The following is a 20,837-nucleotide window of genomic DNA, read 5'->3' as shown; positions in this document are numbered from 1 at the left end:
TTAGGTAGCCTTACTATCTCTCTCCCTCTCCTTTGAGACAACAAACAAAGCAAAAGGAAAAATTAAAAACAAAATAGATTAAAAAAATATTGCCCCATTTTTTTTCAGCAAGTTGGTGACAGATAAAACCAACAGAATTCAAAGGAAAAGCAATTAAAATTAAGAAGAAAACATAAAGAGAATAATCAGCAAAAGTATACTTCCTGAAAAAAGAGGAAATCACCCAGAAATCCAAAATCTTTAACCCATAACTCTGAGGGAGTGCAGGGCTGCAGCAAGTTGAACTTCAGCAAAAGTCATGAAGTTGGGATACAGAAAGTATCTGGAGGGCTCTCAGCAGCATATCTCAGAAAGGTTCAGCAAAAACATACTCCCTGAAGGTGAAGGGCTCCCCTGAAGCCCTTTGTTGGTAGCTGCTGAAGGGCCTGGGGAGTGTAGGGTTGGTGACAGAAACACTTCCAGATTCAACTTGGATCAGAGAATAAAAGGGAGCAGGACTACACACAAAATTTCTCAGAGAAGCCACACCCACCAGAATCAGTAAGTGGTCTTTGTGAGAGCAAAGAGAGAGCCTTTGAAAGGTTTGAAGCCTGGAAAGAAACCCTGAGGCCTCTCACCTCCTCTCATCACCCATGAACCCTCCTGCAAATAGCTGGTCCAGGAAAAACTATGTCAATAAAAAATAAGTGCTCAAGAAAGGCTATGAAACAGCATCAATACAGAGATTTCATAAGAAAAAATGTGAAAATTTGACAAATGCATAAAAAACATTCACATGAAAAATATTGTCACAGACCGGATGAAAATGCTGACCACACATCAACCACAGGGTAAAATTCTTAATGAATTTTACATGAAACCTCCACGTAGGAAAACTACAGAACACACATGCAGGAACTTATACATTAATTAAGTTTCTTTTTGGCACTTTCGCTCAACTACCATTGTAATAAAATGTCCTTCTCATTCAGAGAACAAAAATATTCATCAATGTTAATTTTTCTTTTGACTTTAATTTTTACTCTTTATTTTTTTCTAGAATTCGGTTTGAAGTAGAAATATAATTTAAAATTTTTTCATATACCAATTGGATTTTGGGAGGGGGAGATGTGGATCTCCAAAGAAACCATACTACATGCTTATTTGACCGGTAGAAATTCTCTGGTTTGATGCACCACTCATATTTAGGGTGGAATTTACATGCGGGTTCTTCAGCAAGCTTCTTGTTCCATCAGGAATGCCCAGAGATGTTACAGATGTCTTACAGCCTGTCACCATACATGGCTCTCTGTGCTCACTGTCAGGCAGGTTGCAGATTCTCCAACAAAATCCAATGCTAGAGTTAGAACTGAAGATGCTTTGTTTTAATACCTATGAAAAGCAAATTTTTTAAGATAGGGCAAATTTATGGCATTGTTTTATAGTATTTTTAATAGTCATACGTTATTTTTGTTTCTACTACAATTTTTTTGCTTAAAAATACAAGTTAATAGTAGCTATTATTATTGAGGTGGGTTAAAAATTACACACTCTATTCAGGGGAATTCCAACATATAAAACAGTTAAAGTATTTTACATTTATTTTTTTTCTCAAGTGATTTTTTAAAAACTTTTTATTGGGGAAAATTTAAATGACAAAGTAAAAAAAATACCCTCCCCTCCATACATACATACTCAACAGCCATCTTAAAAAATTATCCACTATTCTATCATTCTTCAGATTATGCTTATTAATTGCATAAGTGTCTGGCAATTTCCCTAGTCTACCTTACCTCATTCAAAACTCAATAAAAAAAAGCAAATGAACTAGGTCAAAGGCAGAATTACTGTGAAACTGACAGTTTACTTGCATGGATACCTTCCAAAAAAGGAAGGTTTATTTATTTACATGTTTACGCATTTTTGTTAACTTTGCAAAAATAGGATATTTCAACCATCATCAGTTAAGACTACTGCCTCTTTCCATTTCAACTGTCCCTCCTTTGTACTTTCCCCTCCTACTGTAACCAAAGAGTGGTAGTGGGCATTTGTTGGGTCTTGTTAAGGGGTGACTGGGATATATTTTTGTGCTCTGAAATCTCTTCCATGTATTGTTACATTATTGATAGAGTTTGGATGTGTTGTCCCCGCCAAAACTCATGTGGAAATCTGATCCCCAATGTTGCAGTGTTGGGAGCTGTTTGAGTCATGGGGGCGGATCCCTCATGAATGGATTAATGCTCTCCCTGGCAGAGGGGGGCCTAAGTGTGATCTTGCTCTATTAATTCCCAGAGAACTAGTTGTTTAAAATACCCTGGTACCTCCTCTCTCTTTCTCTCTCTCTCTCTTTTGCTTCTTCTTGCCATGTGATCTGCTTGTCCCCGCTGGCTGCCTGCTGTTTTCTGCCATGAGTAGAAACAGCCTGAGGCCCGCACCAGATGCAGCTGTCCCAGAATTGTAAACCAAATAAACCTCTGTCCTTTATAAATTACCCAGTCTCACGTATTCTGTTATAGCAACACAAAACGTACTAATACGCTGGCCATCTGAGTTGGGATATCTTCTAGGTATACTCTGAGTATATTCAATTCAAAGAATATATAAGAGCATTCACTCCACAGAAAATGTGAATGCTCTGAAATCTTATAGCTCAGATATGAAACTCAGTAGATGTTTCCTCAAATTTGATAACAATCCTAAAATGTACATTGTATTACTAATAAAAAGTTGAGAATTTGAAAAATACCTCTGTAAACTGTCAAAAATAAAAAGTAAATTCCCATCAACTATGCTAGAGAATACTCTAAATTATCCTCCTAAAGAAATGGATATTACAAAATTGTCAAATGAATAGGCGTATAAAAGCAAAAGAAAAAAATTATAAGGCCATAACTAATAAAAAATTGTCCCCCCCCATTTTGTGATATTGTTAGCTTTTAAATATTGTCAACCATGTAGTGATTTATTTTCTTGGTGTAAATAATTATTCCAAATTGTATCTAATGACGTATTCATAATTTCTGGAGGGTTTTCTTAAACAGAGTATGCCAAATTCCATAGTCAATAGGCTCCACAAAACCTGCAACCACTCATGATACAATTATTACTATCCTTGTTGAAACATTAATAAAGTGAAGTTCAGAGATATCAATCAACTCTCCAAAGGTCACCTAGATATTAAAACATGGAACATGGTTTAAAATCACATTTGCAGGCCCTGGAACATTATAGTAAATACAAAGAACTATACTGCGGTGTTGATTATCTGTTCATGTGACCATGTCAATTCACATAACCTCTTGAAACTTCAGTTTCACTACATACAAAACAGAGAGATCCTATTAGATCATCTTTAGAGTGCCCTTTTCATACCTAGGCTAATGGCAGCTACCTTTAGCTCAGTATTGCGTGGAGGGCACAAACTCTTTACAATCCTACAATAAAAGTAGAATTTAACTATCAAGAAGAAAGTGGGCAGCCAGTGAATGATTTTCAGTAGAAGAGAAATATGGTAGACCTCATATACAGGCTAACCCACCCTCCATTCCTAACTCTTTCTCTTTTGTTCACTTCTACTATAGAAGCTAGGAAAGGTAAAAGCTCACATCCAAAGCCTCTCTTGCAGTGAGGATGGCCATGTTGACACAGTTCTGGCCAGGGAAATGTTAATCTACTAGAAAAGCTTCTGGCAAAGCCTTGGATATCCTGATAAACATACAGAGTTTGCTTCATTCCTTGTCATGTTGCCTTAAATCGAGCATGTCTAAAACTGTGCCAGCCATCCTTCATCCATGTGGGAAAAACCATCCAGATAACACAATGAAACTACTGAGCTACTTAAGCAAAGCATGCAGCCATTTCCAGAATTCTTGTTATAAAAGAATATAAATCCATCTAAACGATCTAAGTTGCATTTCCTGCTGAGTCTGAACATGGTCCTGACTAATAAAAGTTGTAAGAATAAATGTGTCCTTTAGACTGGCCATCCCTGAGATTGTGTGGAGGACAGATTAAGAAGTGGCAAGAACAAAGGCAGGGACACTTGTTAGGAAACTATTATTGCACTCTAAGCAAGAAAAGTGCTTCAACTAAGATAACTGCAGTGGGAGAGGTGGAAGAGACAGTGGAAGTTGGATAAAGAAAAGGTTTCAAATGTCTTCTAAGTTTCTAGTCAGAGCAACATGGGGAATGGTTGGGACCATTCTTCAAAACAGATATGGTGACAGATTGATAAACTTAGCTTTGGACGTATTCAGTTTGATATGCCTATGGGATGATAGGAAAATGATGAAAAGACAGGTGACTATGGATCTTGAAGTCAAGAATAAGATATGGATTGGAGAAACTTGGGTTTGAGAATAAACATCATATAGGGTACTGCTAACAACTATAATGCAAGCCACATATGTAATACTAAAGTAAACATAAATAGGTAAAACTAATTATAATATTTTATTTAACCAAATATATCCAAAATAGTTTTAACCAAATATATCCAAAATATATTTCAACATATTATCAATATAGTTACTAATGTGATCATTTGCATGCTAAGTCTCCAAACTTAAAGCACATCACAATTCCTCTGAATGCCTTTTTCATCACAAATAATTGATTTATATATAAATTTCATAAAACTCACAGGTAAAAAAGTAAACTCACATACCCAAATTGTTCCAAACATACATTTTTCTTTATTTTTCACATCCACACTAAAAAAATCCCATTCATCTTTTTAAAAATAATTAATTTTACTTCAGACCAAAAGCATGTTTGACAAGTGTAAGATAAGTAAATTCAATAAATCTTGTGTCAGTTCAGTACTGTTAACACTGAATACAGTTACTAAGAAAACTGAAAAGCAATTTATCAATAAAGCATTTTTCAAGTTTTTCCTGCAGTATCTGCAATAAATTTATATAACTGTCAAATATAAGTAAAATCTTATGCATACTGATTCATGTTAGAATAATGTGTAAAATTATTAATGATTTTTACTTATAAAAGTTTTGATTTCAACATAAACTCTAATACTTGTCTAGGTAGGACACAAGTAAGCTTTTTCCTATCCTTGGAGCTTCGTATTTAGATAATTCATATGCCATGTGATATTGGGGAGAAAACAAATCAAACTGCCATTTTTTGGTCTTTGATTATTAAACATTTGGCTAGCATTCCTGTTGAAAGAAAATCTTGAACTGGAGTTATCAGTAAAAAAGTTCAGTAGAACTCCTCCACAATTCCATCAACTGGCAGAATATACAAGATCACTAATTTCATTTTCTTGTAATTTTTTCAGCAATCCTATAAGCTGGTGTTAATTCATACTATTTGCACTTATATAAAATGAACACTTAACTGTACCTGTGACACTTATCATAGAGACCATTTCAGAAAACTGAGCACAAATAGTCCAAGCTGTTTTATACCTGGCCAAACTTACAAACTCAGATCCTTTTAAAATTGTTAAAAAAACCATTTTTTTAGAAATTTAATTCATTCTGATTTCAGATGATTAAATTTAATTGATTTTTTGACCTATGAAAGGTAATTTATCCAATTCATTTTGCATTTGCTGAAATTGTCTCAATATTTCCCACTTATCTTTAAATTTTTCTTATTGCTCTGCCACAGCAAACTGCAATTGTCACTCATTGTGAAATCTGCAACATACCTTCTTCCAGTCTCTTTTTGTTTACTGTTCCAGTTGTACTAGCTTCTGCATCTCCACTTGATTCTTTTTCAGTATGCCTTCATTTTAAATTTAAAAATTTGTTCATATTCATGTGTAAACTAGAAAAATAATTTAATTACAATTAAAAAAGTATTTCAATTACCAGTTATGATATACACAGGTATCACTGTAATTCTTATAGTCTGCACAAAATATTCAGATAAACATGCTATAATGTTACATCAATTCATAAAAAAATAATTTGTATTGAATCCATCTGTCAACACGAAATCAGTAACATGTTTATATGCAGCATCAGAAATGACACAAGTCTGACAGGCATGCTACATCAATCATTTCTTATACAAGGTAACAAAGTGAAACATATTCATAAAAAAAGTAGAGTTAAGCAGAAAAATATTTTACATTGCTTCAGTTTTTATATTTAATTCGAATTAAATAAAAATTTACTTTCTTAATCCTACTGAACTCATTTCAAGTGCTTACTGGCGACATGTAGAGACCACTTCTGGATAACATAGATATGGAAATGAGCCAAAAGGCTTATAGCTTTTATTCTATTTCTCTTTTATTTGATATAACCTCAAGGGCTTAGAACTTATCTGAGTCATGGTATTTTTTCGCATCCTTACTTAAAGTAAAACAGTGCAAAAGTCAAAATGGCTGGAAGTTCTGTACAGGACTTCTTGGAATACATATTTTATGACACACTCCAGCAGACATGGGCCAATCTCTAAAAAACTACAGTTCCTGAAAACAATTATCACCCATTTTATCTCTTTAGAGAATGCCTTTTAAAAGTAACATGCTGATAAGAGTTTAACCAGCTTTCAAAAAAAAAAAAATGTATATAAAAGTTGTGCAACACATAATTTACAATTTACAGATGATAAAAACATATAAGATACTTTTTATTCTAAGTTCCATATAGCCAATTGATTCTCATAGAAGGCTTTTGTTGATTTTTGCCGAACTCTTGTATCTGTAGCCAATCTATGGCTGCAGTTTGACCAAGATTTAACAAATGGAGTTGCATCCCAATCTGCTAATTCTTTCCCCAATAAATTTATTGTCATTAAATCTGATATGTGATCTATTGTTAAACTATTTCTCACTCTTGTACAAATTATGTTCATTAAATTGAAACCTCTTTCAGCTTCAGCACTATTGATTGCAATAGTGTTAACTATCTTTTTAGCTTTTTGTATAGTCATAGGAACTGAAACATTGTTTGATTTTATATTATTATTCACAAATTCCCGAAAATCATTCAAATCAATTTCATATTTTAAAATTTCACACAAACGAAATAATTTTTTTTCACCAGCTACCCATGGTGAAGTTATTTCTTCATAAGGCCATGTAGAAGGTTCTAACAAGTCAAAATAATTAAAAATACTTTCATCATGGTTTCTGTCAGATAAAAGGCGTAAATTCATGTGTTGAATTATATTTTCTAGTAACATATTCCTAGGAAGAGCATGAAATTTATTATTTTTATTAAATGGAATATCTTTAAACTTATCTGACTTAATCAAATCTTCAACTTGAGATTCATACTTTCCCATACCAATCTTTAAATTTTCCAAAGCTCTTATGGTGCGTTTGATCAATTTTTGTGCTTTCTGAATGTTAGTTGATCTTGACTGTAATGCAGTTGAAAGTAAAGAAAATTCTTCAAGAATGTCAATCATTAAAGCAAGGTCTTGTAAGAAATTAATGTTAGCTAACCTCTTTGCCAAACCAGAATAAGAATGAGAAAAATGCATATATAACACAGGATATGCATGCCATACAGCAATGGCAGCTTGTAAACTACATGCTGCCCATCTTGGTCCCATTACCCGGCCAATTTTAATAATTTCAATTTCAAGTTCTTTAGCTACAGTTCCTAAAAGCTTGGTTTGATTTTTATTAGGTTGATGATAAACAGAATAAATTTTATCAAGAAATATTTTAAAATGATTAATTTGTTTTATTTCAGATATTGAATCATCAAGTGACAATCGCAATCGATGGTTTAAACAGTTCCAAATGATGATTTCAGGAAAATTTTCTAACAACTTTGTAGCTACTCCAGATTTTCTCCCCAGCATTATATTAGCACCATCAGAACAAAATGCAATTAAATTTGCTTTCAAATATTCATTTGTAAAGCCACAATCATTTAAAGTAGTCAGTAATGTATTGAAAATACCCTCTGCTGTGGTTGACACCAATTCTTTTAAAGCAACGAATAACATAACAGGTGCAGGAGCTGAGTGAACTGTGCACTGGAGATAAATTACTAGGGTGCTTTTCTTTGAAACTGTAGATGCCTCATCAATTAAGATACAGATTTTGGCATTCTCTTCTATAATATTCTTAAATATCTTCATCTTCATTTCTTTTGCTATATGTTCTGCTATTCTTGTTGCACTGTATCGTGTATTTAAACAATTGACCTCTCCATTTTTCTCTTGTAATTCTATTGTCCCCTCAATATCAGATAAAGGTCTATTATGTTTAATTAAACTGTAAACAGTATTGAAAACTTTTACAGTAGCATCAATATTTTTATTATTCTGTTTATGCACCAAATTAGAAATTGAATCATTAACTGACTCTTTTAACAAATCCTGAATTTTACCATGGGCTTTAGAAACATCATGTTCCCTAATTTTTTTTCGCAGAGAAGCTTGCCTAGTAGTTTTATTACTGCCATTAGGGGTTACTAAATATGCAATCCATTCCTTGGACACATGGACATGCTTTTCTGCTTTTGACCCCAAATGCCGAACTGTTGAACAATCCTTACAACCTAATTTACCTTCTTTTATTTCAAGCCACTTATACTGTTCTGTAAACATAAATGCCTGTTTTTCATTCCAACAATCTGGAAGGACAAGATTATCTATTTCTTCCTTTGATGAACACGATGGCTTTTCTTCAATGACTGGTCGTTCAATATATTCAAATTTTACTTCCTTTGACTTAGACAGTCCACAAAGGCTTTTGTTCCTATCATTACTTTCTGTGTCTGTTTTCACTTTCTTCACATTTAAAAAACGCAAAAAATCACCCTCTCGTTTTGGCATTTTAGGGAACAGAATCTGAAAAATAATTTTACATATGTAAGCAAAATTCATGATAACACTTTAAGGGTTAATGTGAAAAGTTCTCTTAATGATTTCTTTATATAATTTAAAATATATATTTTAAACCAAAACACTTATCTTGAATTTCAGTTTATAACTATAACTTCAATGTAACTTACTATTCCTTGAAATATCCACTATCAGTTTTTAAAATCCTACAGCCAGCAATAGTGTCACAAAATCTGACTATGAATGGTTATCATCCAATTTGGCAGAAAGATTGGTCACTTGATTTGCAAATGAGTATAATTCTAACATGAAGGATGGGTGATATTTTAATTTACATTAATGAGTAAGATGGAAGTGAAACAATAAAGACATGTATTAGAGTTCCACTTATTCATCAATGACATCAATATCTTTGCTGAACTGATGAAGAGTTCTCATATATTACAAAGCAATTATCTCAATTTTTGTACTGCATATAGTCTAGCAGCTAGAGACACATCACCCTGTTTAATATGCATTAACATTTTATCTTTCACTTTCTTAAGTTCAGACAATCAACAAATAAATCAAGCCCTGATTTGTATTTTACTAATGACCAAGGGGTAAAAACTCCCACCATGCTTCAGCAACACACTACTATGTAGTATTTTTACTGTGTAGGTACAATAGATGCAAATAACCTCAAGTGCACAAATATTAGGAAATGATGAGTACTAACCCTAAATGTAATAATAATTTCTGTACTTGTACGTGTATATACTTTTAATTTTTAATAATTGCTATGTTGACAATCGGCTCACAAAATTCCTGAAAATTCAATAATCAGTTCTTGCAAGCCAGTTCAAGCCACCTCCAGTACACTATTTCACTTAATGACAGAACTGAAAAACACAAATATGATGTGCTTACATCACTATGATAGGTACTAGGCTCTTCGTCATCGCCACAGACCAAATCAATGTATTCAAGAACAGGTCTTGATGGTCCTTCCTAAAAAGGAAATGAGCAAATTTACAAGTCATGAACAATCATTCAGATTAAACCTGCATTCACAATTAGTGAGGTTTTTGTTGTTGTTGTTGTTCTTGTTGGAATTGGCAAGTACTTCTCTGAGGAGGAAATCTTCTAAGTGGTACAGAATAATCAGAAACAAAAAAGCACAGGGAAGTAATAATGACAAAACCCCAAAAGAGCCTAAATCTACGTATAGGGATAAAGCCATGTGGATTCTTTTGGGAATAGGAAATAGTACAGAGATAGTATTAAAATGACACAGATTTCATAGTATAATATTTTTAAACTGGAATGGTTATCAATAATCTCCTAGATATCTAAGCTTCCAATCATGGAGTTCATCAATAACTCTGCTTCATCCTCCACATCCCTATACACTCAAATATCAAACTCTGAATCTTCTTGGTCCTTTCTTTACGTACATACAGACTGAGTATCCCTTATCCAAAATGCCTGGGCACAGAAGTGTTTCGGAGTTTGGATTTTGGAATATTTGCACATACCTAATGAGATACCTTGGAGATGGGACCCAAGTATAAACACAAAATTCATCTGTGTTTTGTATATGCCTTATACATATAGCCTGAAGGTAATTTTATAAAATATTTTAAAAGATTTTGTGCATGAAACAATGTTTGTGTACATTGAACCATCAGAAAGCAGAAGTGTCACTATCTCAGCCTGTCATTTGGATAATCTGGTTGTTTGGGATCACCATCATTCATGATTCTGAATTTATATGCTACCAATAAGCAATCATTTTCTTACACTTACTCACACATAAGTACTTAGTGTGACATATCATTAATACAGTAAAAAAAATAATGTGTTCGGTGTGGGATTTTCCACTTGTGGCACCATGTTTGTGCTCAAAAAAGGTTTGGACTTTGGAGCATTTCAGATTTTGGACTTTTGCATTAGAGATGCCTGGGTTGAAAGCCTAGATTTTACTCTATACATACAAAAAAATCAATAAATAATACTGAAATGGGAACAACATTATTAGAGCCCTGTTTCAAGACCAATCATATAGGAGAGTATGAAGTGTGGGAAGAATGCAAACAAGGTAATCAATCTGGACAAATGTTAATATAGTACTAAAACAGAGTGATAGTAAGGAGAACAGTGAGGAAGTACATTTCTCTCTATATATACTATATTTCAATAAAATTTACATCAAAGATAAGGGCTCTTTTATACCTCCAAAGCTTTATCATTCCTTTCTTTCGGCAAACTGTGTTTAATTTGGGGTTACAAATGGCAGAACATGGCAGAACACAAAGAGAATCCTGTGCCATAATGCAGACCAAAGGCTAGAAAATCAAGATTTATATGAAAAGACTAAGGAATCCAAACCAGAATACATCGAGAAGTAATACTAATGTTCTTTTTTGTATCTGGAGAACCCTCAAGCAGAGAACTATACCCAGCAGCATTTTATCTTTACTGGATGGTGCTATAAAAAACACACAAAAATAAGCATATCCTGGAGCAGCCCAGTATAGGAAAGGGTTACAGAGCAAAGTAGTAGATTCTGACTCTGAATGTATTTTAAAGTAGAATTAAATTATCATTGTCTCTTATGGGGCACCACTTCAATGCAACAGGAATGTTTTTACTAGATTATTTTGGGTAGTGCAATTCCATTCAGAGCATGCAACTGACTTCTTGATATGGAGCTGTCAAACCTTTGATCCTCTAATTGGAACAGGTTTAAATATAAGACATTCTATAAAGCTGGACATATAAAACTTTGTATACAAAAGTGTAATAGATTCTCTATATTTAAGATAAAATATAAATTGAGTTTTAAGCTTCAGCTGAACAAAAGCTTATATAGTAACTTAGTCAGAACTTACAATATAATTATTTATTCTTCAAGGTATTACACAAACTTATACCTATTTATTTTTCCAACCTTAATTTTGTAGATTCCTTCTGTGTTTTTCCAAAGAAGGCACATAGATAATAGACAATGTGTGTCACTCCTATTTATAGTTGCACAAAACAATAAGATCATATTGTCACAATCATTCCTGTTTTCATACCATGGTCAGGAAGAACCAACATTATTTTTCTTAAAGACCCATGGATTCTCTTCCCAAATGTTTTTCAGTATAAAAACAAAATCCATGGTTGATTTCCACAGTCACATCGCTTTCTCATCACAACAGTGAAGGCAGAATCAACATACAACCTTCTCTTGGTGACCTCAAATTTATAAATGCTCCAAGTGTCAAGAACAGAGAACCATACACAACATTTTGGAAAGAGTATTAAGAAAATGATTTTGTAAAGAATCTACATAATCCAACTAGAACAAGCAGCAACAATGTTAACACCACAATGTTGAGAAATTTTGTTTGATTTAAAAGATAAATTATTTACAAAGTCACCCTAAACCTACAGCAACTAAAAAACAGTCATTAGACATGTTCTATTAAAGAAAAATTATACAGCCTTAGTACCAAACTTCGATTAATGACAGAAATCAGAGTGTTTGGGGGTAGAAATTAGTTTTTTTGGTTGGCTAAGACACAACTTTAAGCACAGCTATTGTAAAACTTTAACAGTTAATGGTGATCATCCCAAAATACAAAACACTCTTCTGTTTTCAAAACCAATGTTTTCCAAAGTGTGTTTGGAGATTCACATGTCCCTGCATTTGTTTTTGTTTTTATTTTTTAGAAACCTTACTTTTTGTTTAATTTGTTTTGCCAAACACAGTGAAAACTTTAATTGTACAGAAAATAGAATTTGTAACCAGTAGCAAACATAACAGGATAAACCTAAGTCCACGGCAAGCTGGACCCCCATCAGCAGGTCACCCATATCCCTTCGTAAATGGCTTCCCGGGGAGGGAGGTCCTAGGAGGCAGAATCACTGCCTGTACCTGGGAAGGAAAAGCATGAAAAGGAGAACTGATTTTACTTGGATCTCTTATCATTACATACAGAAGAGTTTTATCTCATTGCTGGCCAACTATAAGGTGTAGTTTTCCCAAACCCATAATCCCTGGGTAGCCCACCTGCATTCCTAGGGGTAAGTTTTAAGTTCAGTGGTTCTGAAGCTTCTGCTTAATCAGAATCTGCAACATAAACTGGAGAGGGAGGGTAGACAAAGTCATAATTTCTGGTGTCACCAGTGCAGAGTCTAAGGCCCAGACTCCTGCTTCAGGAGAAAACAAGTGAGGATGCCAGACCATCAGCAAAGTCCAACTGCCTATAGTACTGTCAACCAGTGCCCCAGGAGTACAGGGAAGTTTAACAGCAGCGTGAGGTCCTCTTGGGCTGGAAGGAATCCAGGAGTCCGGCAGGTCACAGGGAACCCGTGCACATTCCATGTTTCTTTCGGACAACAGCCTTGGCAAGTGGCAGATTCTTGTCACGCAGTTCTCTGAGCAGTTTGTCCTCGATGAGATGCAGGTGGTGGATGCTGCCCTTCATCTCTTTCACCTTCACTTCCGACAGCACCAGGATGTCCAGCTGATCCTTCTGCTTGTACAGGAACTCCTCCTCTGTGGTGCCTAACGACAACTGGAACGAGTGATCCGAGCCAGTATCAGGGAAGCCCTCTCCCCTTACCACCACCAACAGGGAACCCACAGGGCACTTGGTGTCCTCCAGCCAGCCGTAGCAGTCTTTAACTCCAATGCGACGGTGGCCCGTGGTGAGCTGTTAGCTGGAGAAGCACCCACTGACACCGGCACCACATGTCTCTGCATTTGCTCCAACATGTAGATTCCTAGGCCCCACCTTGAAATTATGATTCAGTAGGTCTTAAGTGGGGCCCAGGAATCTTTTTACACTTACTAATGCTTAAAAACTACTGTCCCAAAGGGAATAAACTCAGAAAAATATAGTATGATCCTGATGCAGCATTCTTCATTATGAACATCAACTGCTGCACTATGCTGTAACATGATGATCTCAGAGGTTACTCAAGTCTTCAGGCTATCTGCCTTCATGTGATGAAGCTACGTAATGCTAAGACTTTGAGTTTTTGCAACCTTTCTTGTTTTCTATCTCCTTCCTTACCAAATTAGCCATCCCTTCCCTCTGTGCTGACAAGATATCCTTGCCTCATTTAAAAACACGTAGTCTAAGAGACCAGAATTGGTCTAGATGAAGTGTAAAATGGCTCTAAATGAAGGCAGGAGAGGCGAGATTAAGTGCACCACACATTCTTTTTTTTTTTTTTTTTTTTTTTTTTAAATTTTATAACACATGTATTAGGAAAATACTTTTTAAAAAATACAAGGAAACTTTCTTTCCATTTCATGTGTCAGTGAATAACTCATTTCCCATTCTGATTTGATAACACGCACCACACATTCTTTAGGCCACACTCCTTGCCATGGCTATGGTGGTTGCTCAGAAGCCTCTTTTGGTAAATTTCCTAATCCCCTGCCACGCTCTACAACGTCTCCTAAGCATCAGACATTCATAACTAGCTGCTGAAAGATGAATGACCAGGTGAGGTACATAATTACTTAATGGCTTACCACAGTCTTTTACTCTGGGAATAACCCGATTATCAGGGGCTACTTACACTAATAAACTGAATGTCATCTTCATTTTCATCTGTAGTTGACTCAGACGCCTCAGGCCCAGCTGGAGGAACAGATTCTATTATCTATAAAAATAAGCCAGAACATGCTTATCTATTCAGCCACGTACTTACAGGAAGAGTTTCCAAAAGGAACGATCAAAACAAAAACGCCCTTGAGGAAAAACTAACGGAGCACAACTTCACGCAAACCCCACTAAGAGCAGAAGGTGGTGCGCTCGGGTTTGCCACGGCGTCCGTGGAGCCGTCGGCACCGAACGCCGGAAACCAGTTACCAGCTCTCACAGTTCCCGCATCAGCTCAGGAAGGACGGATGCAAACTCCCTCCTGAAGGGCAAGCCTGTCTCAAAATGTCGCTCCCACTGGCACAGCAGCGGCAACGAGGCGCTCCGGGGCCCGAGCAGGGGGCCGGGGGCGGCCGGGCGGCCATTGTTGCCGCTGCTGCTTCCTCGCTCAGACGCGCACCAGGCCCCAAAGCGGGGCTCGGCCCGAGACACTGAGGAGCATCGCCCCGAGGATGCGGCCGAGCACAGGCCTCGGACCGGAGAAAACGCAACCCCCTCCGCGCTCCGGCTCCGAGAACGCCAAGGCCCAGCTCCACGACTCACCTCCGACCCGGGGTCTCCCATTTCTCCGACGGCCTAAGTGACAGCACCAGCGCCCCTGCTTCCCTGCCGCCGCCGTCCCGCTGCCACCGCCGCCACCGCCGCCACGACTTCCCTTCCCGCCCTGCACCTCCCCGCGCCGCCACGACCCGCCCCTGCGTGAGCGCCGACGCCGCCGGCGGAGAGAGACGCAAATCCGCTTCCTAGGACGCATAAGCCCTATTGGTGTACAGTGGACATCGGAGTCTGCAATTGATATTGATTTACTGCATGTTGCCAAACAACTATAAGAGAGATCAAATGTGCACATCCCAAAGAAATGATTAAGCTTTGCAATTATGAATATGCTTATCACCCTAAATAAACCATCACACATTGTGTACATGTATTGAAATATAACTCTGTACCCCATAAGTATGCACAATCAATAGATTTCAATTAAAGAATTTTTTTTAAGTCTATTCTAACTTAGCATGAAGCCCTCGCTGCTCACGTGCCCCTCTATCCTGCTTTTCATTTCCCATGTGCCATTTCCTCCACCCCCCTTTCAAAACTCCTAAGTAAATCTGAGTCTTTCAGATGTCTTTAGCTTGGCCATTCTCCTTCAGGTTTACTGGGAAATAGGTTAGCCTAACACCTCTCCTCAGGTCACTGGTATTCCTGAATAAAAGCTGACTTCCATTTTCACCAACATTTGACTTTTGAGTGGTTTGTTTTTGAAAGGGGGCAGACAGCCAGACCTGTGAGTTTGGTATCAGGAATGCTGGTCAGAACTCGCTCCATCCTCCTGGACTACAGAGCTCTGGCTTTAATAGTTACCATATTTCCCCTGCATAGTTTGCTTAGCAATTGAGAACGGGAAAGGAACAGAATGCTATGCTTGTGTAAAACAGGGGAGTAACTCTAGCAACCCGAAAGATAAGAGCAACAAGTGGCTGCAAGGCACCAGGGAATCTTCCACTTCCACAGTCTTTCTCTCTTTGGCATAACTCCACTTTTGTCTCCAAGTCCCTTATAAGCTTCAACTCTTCTCCCTACCCCACACCCCACCTCCCAGGGGTTGCAGAGAAAGCAACTGTGCAACACTGGGATATATACTCCACTCTATCTGTTCCCTGTAACTGACCCATTAATAATAATAATAATAATAATAAATTTCTTTTAAACCATATGGAGTTGCCTGCATTGTTCTTTGGTCTCAGGATACCTTATCAGTTTGGTGGGCATTATACTATTAGCTCACACTCAGACATGCAGGTAACAGTTATTCGGTGATGCTCTTGGTAGACAAGCATTATGTGGCTAGACCCCAAATATGCTCATATCCTTCAATTCAGTAATTATTTCAGGTATAGTCTTTTTCATTTTAGACATTTTAAGAGGTGTGTAGTGATATCTCATTGTGATTTTAATTTGCATCAACCTAATGACTAATAATGTTGAGTATCCTTTCATATATTGATTGGCCATCCATATATCTTCATTAGTAGTGTCTGTCAAGATATTTTGTCTATTGTTTAAATGGCTACTTTTTTATAGTTAAATTTTTAGAGTCGTATATTTACTCTGGATTCATGTCCTTTAACAGATATGTGATTTACTCATATTTTCTCCCAATCTGTCACTTCTCTTTTCATTTTCTTAAAATTGACTTTCAAAGAGACATTCTGATATTTGATGAAGTCTGATTTATCAATTTTTCTCTTTTCTGGATCATCATTTTCAGTGTCATATCCTAAGAAATCTTTGCCTAAATAAGGTCACAAATTGTCTGTTTTGTTTTCTTCTAGAAATTTTAGAATTAGGTTTTACTTTTAGATCTGTGATCCATTTTGAATTCGTTTTTGTATATGGTTTGAGGTATGGATTAAAGTTCGTGCTTTTGCGTGACTATCCATTCTCCTCCGAATTGTCTTTGCATCTTTGTCAAATATCAGCCGTCCATATGTGTGTGGTCTATTTCTGAACTTTCTATTATGTTCTCTTGATGAATTTATCTATCTTAACGCCAATACCACACTATCTTGTCTATTTTCAGTTTGTCTTGAAATCAGGGAGTGTTAGTCTTCCAACTTTGTCTTATTTTTCACATTGTTGTAGGTCTTCTTTAAATTCTCTCAGCAAGATTTTGTAGTTTTTGGTGTAAAAGTGTTTCACATACTTCATCAGATTTATTTCTAAGCATTTCTTATTTTTTGATGTGATTATAATTGCTATGGTTTTTAAATTTTTAATTTCTGATTGTTCATTGCTAGCATATAGAAATACAATTGATTTTTGTATATTGGTCTTATAACTTGCTAAACTCACTTTTAATATATATTTTTTAGATTTCATAAGATTTTCTACATAGATAAACCTGTTATCTTTGACTAAAGACATTTTTTCTTTCTTATTTAGACGCCTTGTATTTCTTTTCTTGGCTTATTGCACTAGCTAGAAACTCTAATACAATCTTTAACATACATGGTGAGTGTGAACATTCTTGCCTTGTTTCTCCTTTTAAGGGGAATGCATTTAGTCTTTCAACATTAAGTATGATCTTAGATGTAGATTTTTAATGAATATCTTCTATCAGCTTGAGGAAATTTCCTTCAGTTCTTATTTTTCTGAGAGTTTTGTTAAAAAAAAACAGGAATATATGTTGGATTTTGTCAAATGCTTTTTCTGCATCTACTGAAATGATCATATGAGTTTTCTTTTTCAGTCTGGTAAAGTGGTAAATTATATCAATTTTCTAATATTAAACTACTCTTGCATTCCAGGGATAAACTTCACTTGGTCATGCTGTATTATTATGGTTATTATTATTTGTTGTAATAGATTTGCTAACATTTTAAGATTTTTTGCTTCTATTCTCATAAGAGGTATTGGTCTGTAATTTTGTTTTCTTGTAATGTTTTTGGTTTTAGTATCAGAGTAAAGCTATTCTCTTAAAATTACTTTGGAAGCTCAAGGGGACCTCAAAAGGTTTCTGGAAAAGTGGAATTAAAATATAAAAATATAAAATATAAACTTTATTTCTCAACATAATCTCCATCAAGTTCAAGACACTTTTGTAGACAATGATACCAGCCATTTAGTCCATCCCTGAAGAACTGAGTGTCTTGAGAATTTATTCATGTCAATGCAATTATTTTTACTTTATTAACCGAAGAAAAATGGGTGCTCTTTACAGATTTTTTAAGATTAGGAAACAAAAAGAAGTTAGTAAAAGTCAAATCAGGACTGAAGGTGGCTGCCTAATGATTTCCCATTGAAACTCTCACAAAATTGCCCTTGTCTGATTAGAGGAATAAGCAGGATGTGGTAGAGGAGGACTCTGTGGTGAAGCTTTCCCTGGGTGTTTTTCTGCTAAAGCTTTGGCTAACTTTCTCAAGTCACTCTCATAATAAGCAGACATTATTGTTCTTTGGCCCTGCGGAAAGTCAACAATGCCTTGAACATCCCAAAAAGCTGTTGACATGACCTTTGCTCTTAACCAGTCTGCTTTCCATATCTCGGTAGCCATGGCTCTGATTGCGCTTTGTCTTCAGGATCATAGTGACAAAGCCATGTTTCATTTCCTGCTACAATTCTTTGAAAAAATGCTTTAAGATCTTGACTCCGCTTGTTTAAAACTTCCATTGAAATCTCTGCTCTTGTATGCAACTGATCTGGGCACAACAGTTTTAGCATCCATTGAGCAGAAAGTTTGCTTAACTGTAATTTTTCAGTCAGAATTGTGCAAGCTGAACCAGTTGAGATATCTATGGTATCGGCTATTTCCACTGTTAATCATCGGTCCTCTTCAATTAGGGCACAAACAAGATTAATTTTTTTTTCTCACAAATTGATGTGGATGGTCGGCTGCTGTGGGCTTTCATCAACATCATCTAGACTCTTCTTAAAATGAGTTATCCATTTCTAAACTCCTGATTTCCTTGGGTCATTGTCCCTATAAGCTTTTTGTAAAGCATCAATGATTTCACCATTCTTCCACCCAAGATTCACCACCAATTTGATGTTTGTTCTTGCTTAAATTTTAGCAGAATTCATGTTGCTCTAATAGGGGCTCTTTTCAAACTGATGTCTTATTCTTTTTAGTGCTTCAAACTAGATCCTGTTCAGAAATGTTATAACAAGTCAGTACAAGTTTATTTTGGTGCAAAAAAAGTTTGCAATCCATGAAGTTTTTTTTTTTCATAATATGCATTTTCCATGATCTTTTTGAAGACCATATTAATCCCAGTTCAATTTTCTGAAAGAGTTAGCATAAAATTTGTATTATCTTTTCCTTAAATATTTAGAAGAATTCAGTAGTGAAACCATCTGGTCTTGGACTTTTCTGTGTGGCAAGGTTTTTAACCATAAATTATTCAGTTTCTTTAATAGATATAGGACTTTTCAAGTTATCTATTTCTTCTTGAATGAGCTTTGGTAATTTGTGCCTTTCAAAAAGTTCATGGAAAAAATAATATTGTCTTTCAATTCCATTTTTCCATGAACTTTTTGAAGTACCCTTGTGTCTTTTCTAAGTTGCTAAATTTGTTGGCCTTATGTTGTTCATAATATTTTGTTAATACTTGTAGAATATGTAATGTCACCTCTCTCATTCCTGATATTTGTTACATGTGTCTTCTCTCTTTGTTTCCTAACCAGTCTAACTAGAAGTTTATCAACTTCATTGATTTTCTTGTAGAATCATAGTTTTTTATTATTCGCCTTATTATTTGACTGTTTTATACTTCATTGATTTATGCTCTGATCTATATTATTTTCTTTCTGATGGAGTTTAGATGTATTGTCCTCCCAAAACTCATGTGGAAATCTGATCCCCAATGTGACAGTTTGGGTCACAGGGGTGGACCCCTCATGAAAGGATTACTACTCTCCCTAGGTGGGGGGAGTAATGAGTGAGTTCTTGCTGTATTAGTTCCCATGAGAGCTGGTTGTTTAAAAGACTCTGGCACCTCCTCTCTCTCTCTTGCTTCCTCTTACCATGTGATCTGCTTGTACCCACCGGCTGCCTGCCACTTTCCACCATGAGTAGAAGCAGCCTGAAGCCCATGCCAGATGCAGCTGTTCCAGAACCATAAGCCAAATAAACCTCTGTTCTTTATAAATTACCCAGTGTCCGGTATTTCTGTTATAGCAACACAAAAATGGACTAACACACTTTCACTTTCTCAATTTGTTTTACTTGCTCTTCTTTTTTTACTTTCTTAAGGGAAAAGATAAGATTATTGGCTTGAGATTTTCTTTTTCCAATATAAAAATTTAATATTAAACATTGCCCTTTAAGGACTGCTTTTAGGTACATCCACAAATTTTTGATATGCTGTGTTTTTATTTTCCTTCACTTCAAAGTACTTTCTAATTTGTTCTTTGAGTTCTTTATTCCATGCATTATTTACAAGTGTGAAATTTTATTTAAAATATTTGGGAAACTTCAGGCTATCTCTGTTACTGATTTCTAATTTAATTTCATTGGGATCTGAAAACATACTTTCTACAATTTAAATTCTTTCAAACTTATTGAGATTTTTTTTATGATCCAGAATATGGTCTAGATGGAAAAATTTATTGTGCATACTTAAAGAATGTGTTTATTCTACTGTGCTTGGGTGGAATGTTCTGTAAATCTCAATTAAGTCAAATTGGTTGGTAGTATTGTTCAAGTCTTTTATATCCTTTCTGATCTGTCTAGTTGATCTCTTATTATTGAGAGAAGGGTTTTGAAATCTCCAATTATAATTGTGGACTTGTCTATTGCTCCTTATTTATTTCTATCAGTTTTTGCTTTATGTGTCTTAAAGCTCTGTTATGAGGTGCTTAAGTCTTTAGGATTGTTCTCTTGATGAATTTACCCCTTTATCATGATGAAATAGCCCTCTTTATCCCTGGTAA

The 20,837-nt window shown here is 35.6% G+C and overlaps 1 protein-coding gene across 2 annotated transcripts; it reads right to left on the bottom strand.

The window, feature by feature from the left end:
• Positions 1 to 1,092: 1,092 nt before the first annotated feature.
• On the bottom strand, positions 1,093 to 15,058 carry KIAA1586 (KIAA1586 ortholog). Of its 2 annotated transcripts, XR_010023694.1 has the most exons (5): positions 14,952 to 15,058; positions 14,326 to 14,409; positions 9,670 to 9,750; positions 5,654 to 8,766; positions 1,093 to 1,371 (listed from the first exon to the last, which is right to left on the bottom strand). XR_010023694.1 is itself a non-coding variant. In XM_063098075.1 (4 exons), exons 1-4 carry the CDS (start codon positions 14,970 to 14,972, stop codon positions 6,586 to 6,588), a joined length of 2,367 nt encoding a protein of 788 aa, XP_062954145.1. In that variant the 5' UTR covers positions 14,973 to 15,058; the 3' UTR covers positions 4,938 to 6,585. The 2 variants fall into 2 exon arrangements, 1 of the variants encoding a protein (XP_062954145.1); XM_063098075.1 differs by lacking the exon at positions 1,093 to 1,371 and having other exon boundaries at positions 4,938 to 8,766.
• Between the last annotated feature and the right edge of the window lie 5,779 nt (positions 15,059 to 20,837).

Source organism: Cynocephalus volans, chromosome 5, assembly GCF_027409185.1.
Source record: "Cynocephalus volans isolate mCynVol1 chromosome 5, mCynVol1.pri, whole genome shotgun sequence".
In the NCBI taxonomy this organism is placed as follows: domain Eukaryota; kingdom Metazoa; phylum Chordata; class Mammalia; order Dermoptera; family Cynocephalidae; genus Cynocephalus; species Cynocephalus volans.
Note: the sequence above shows the minus strand (reverse complement) of the source record. Positions and strands in the feature narration are given on the sequence as shown.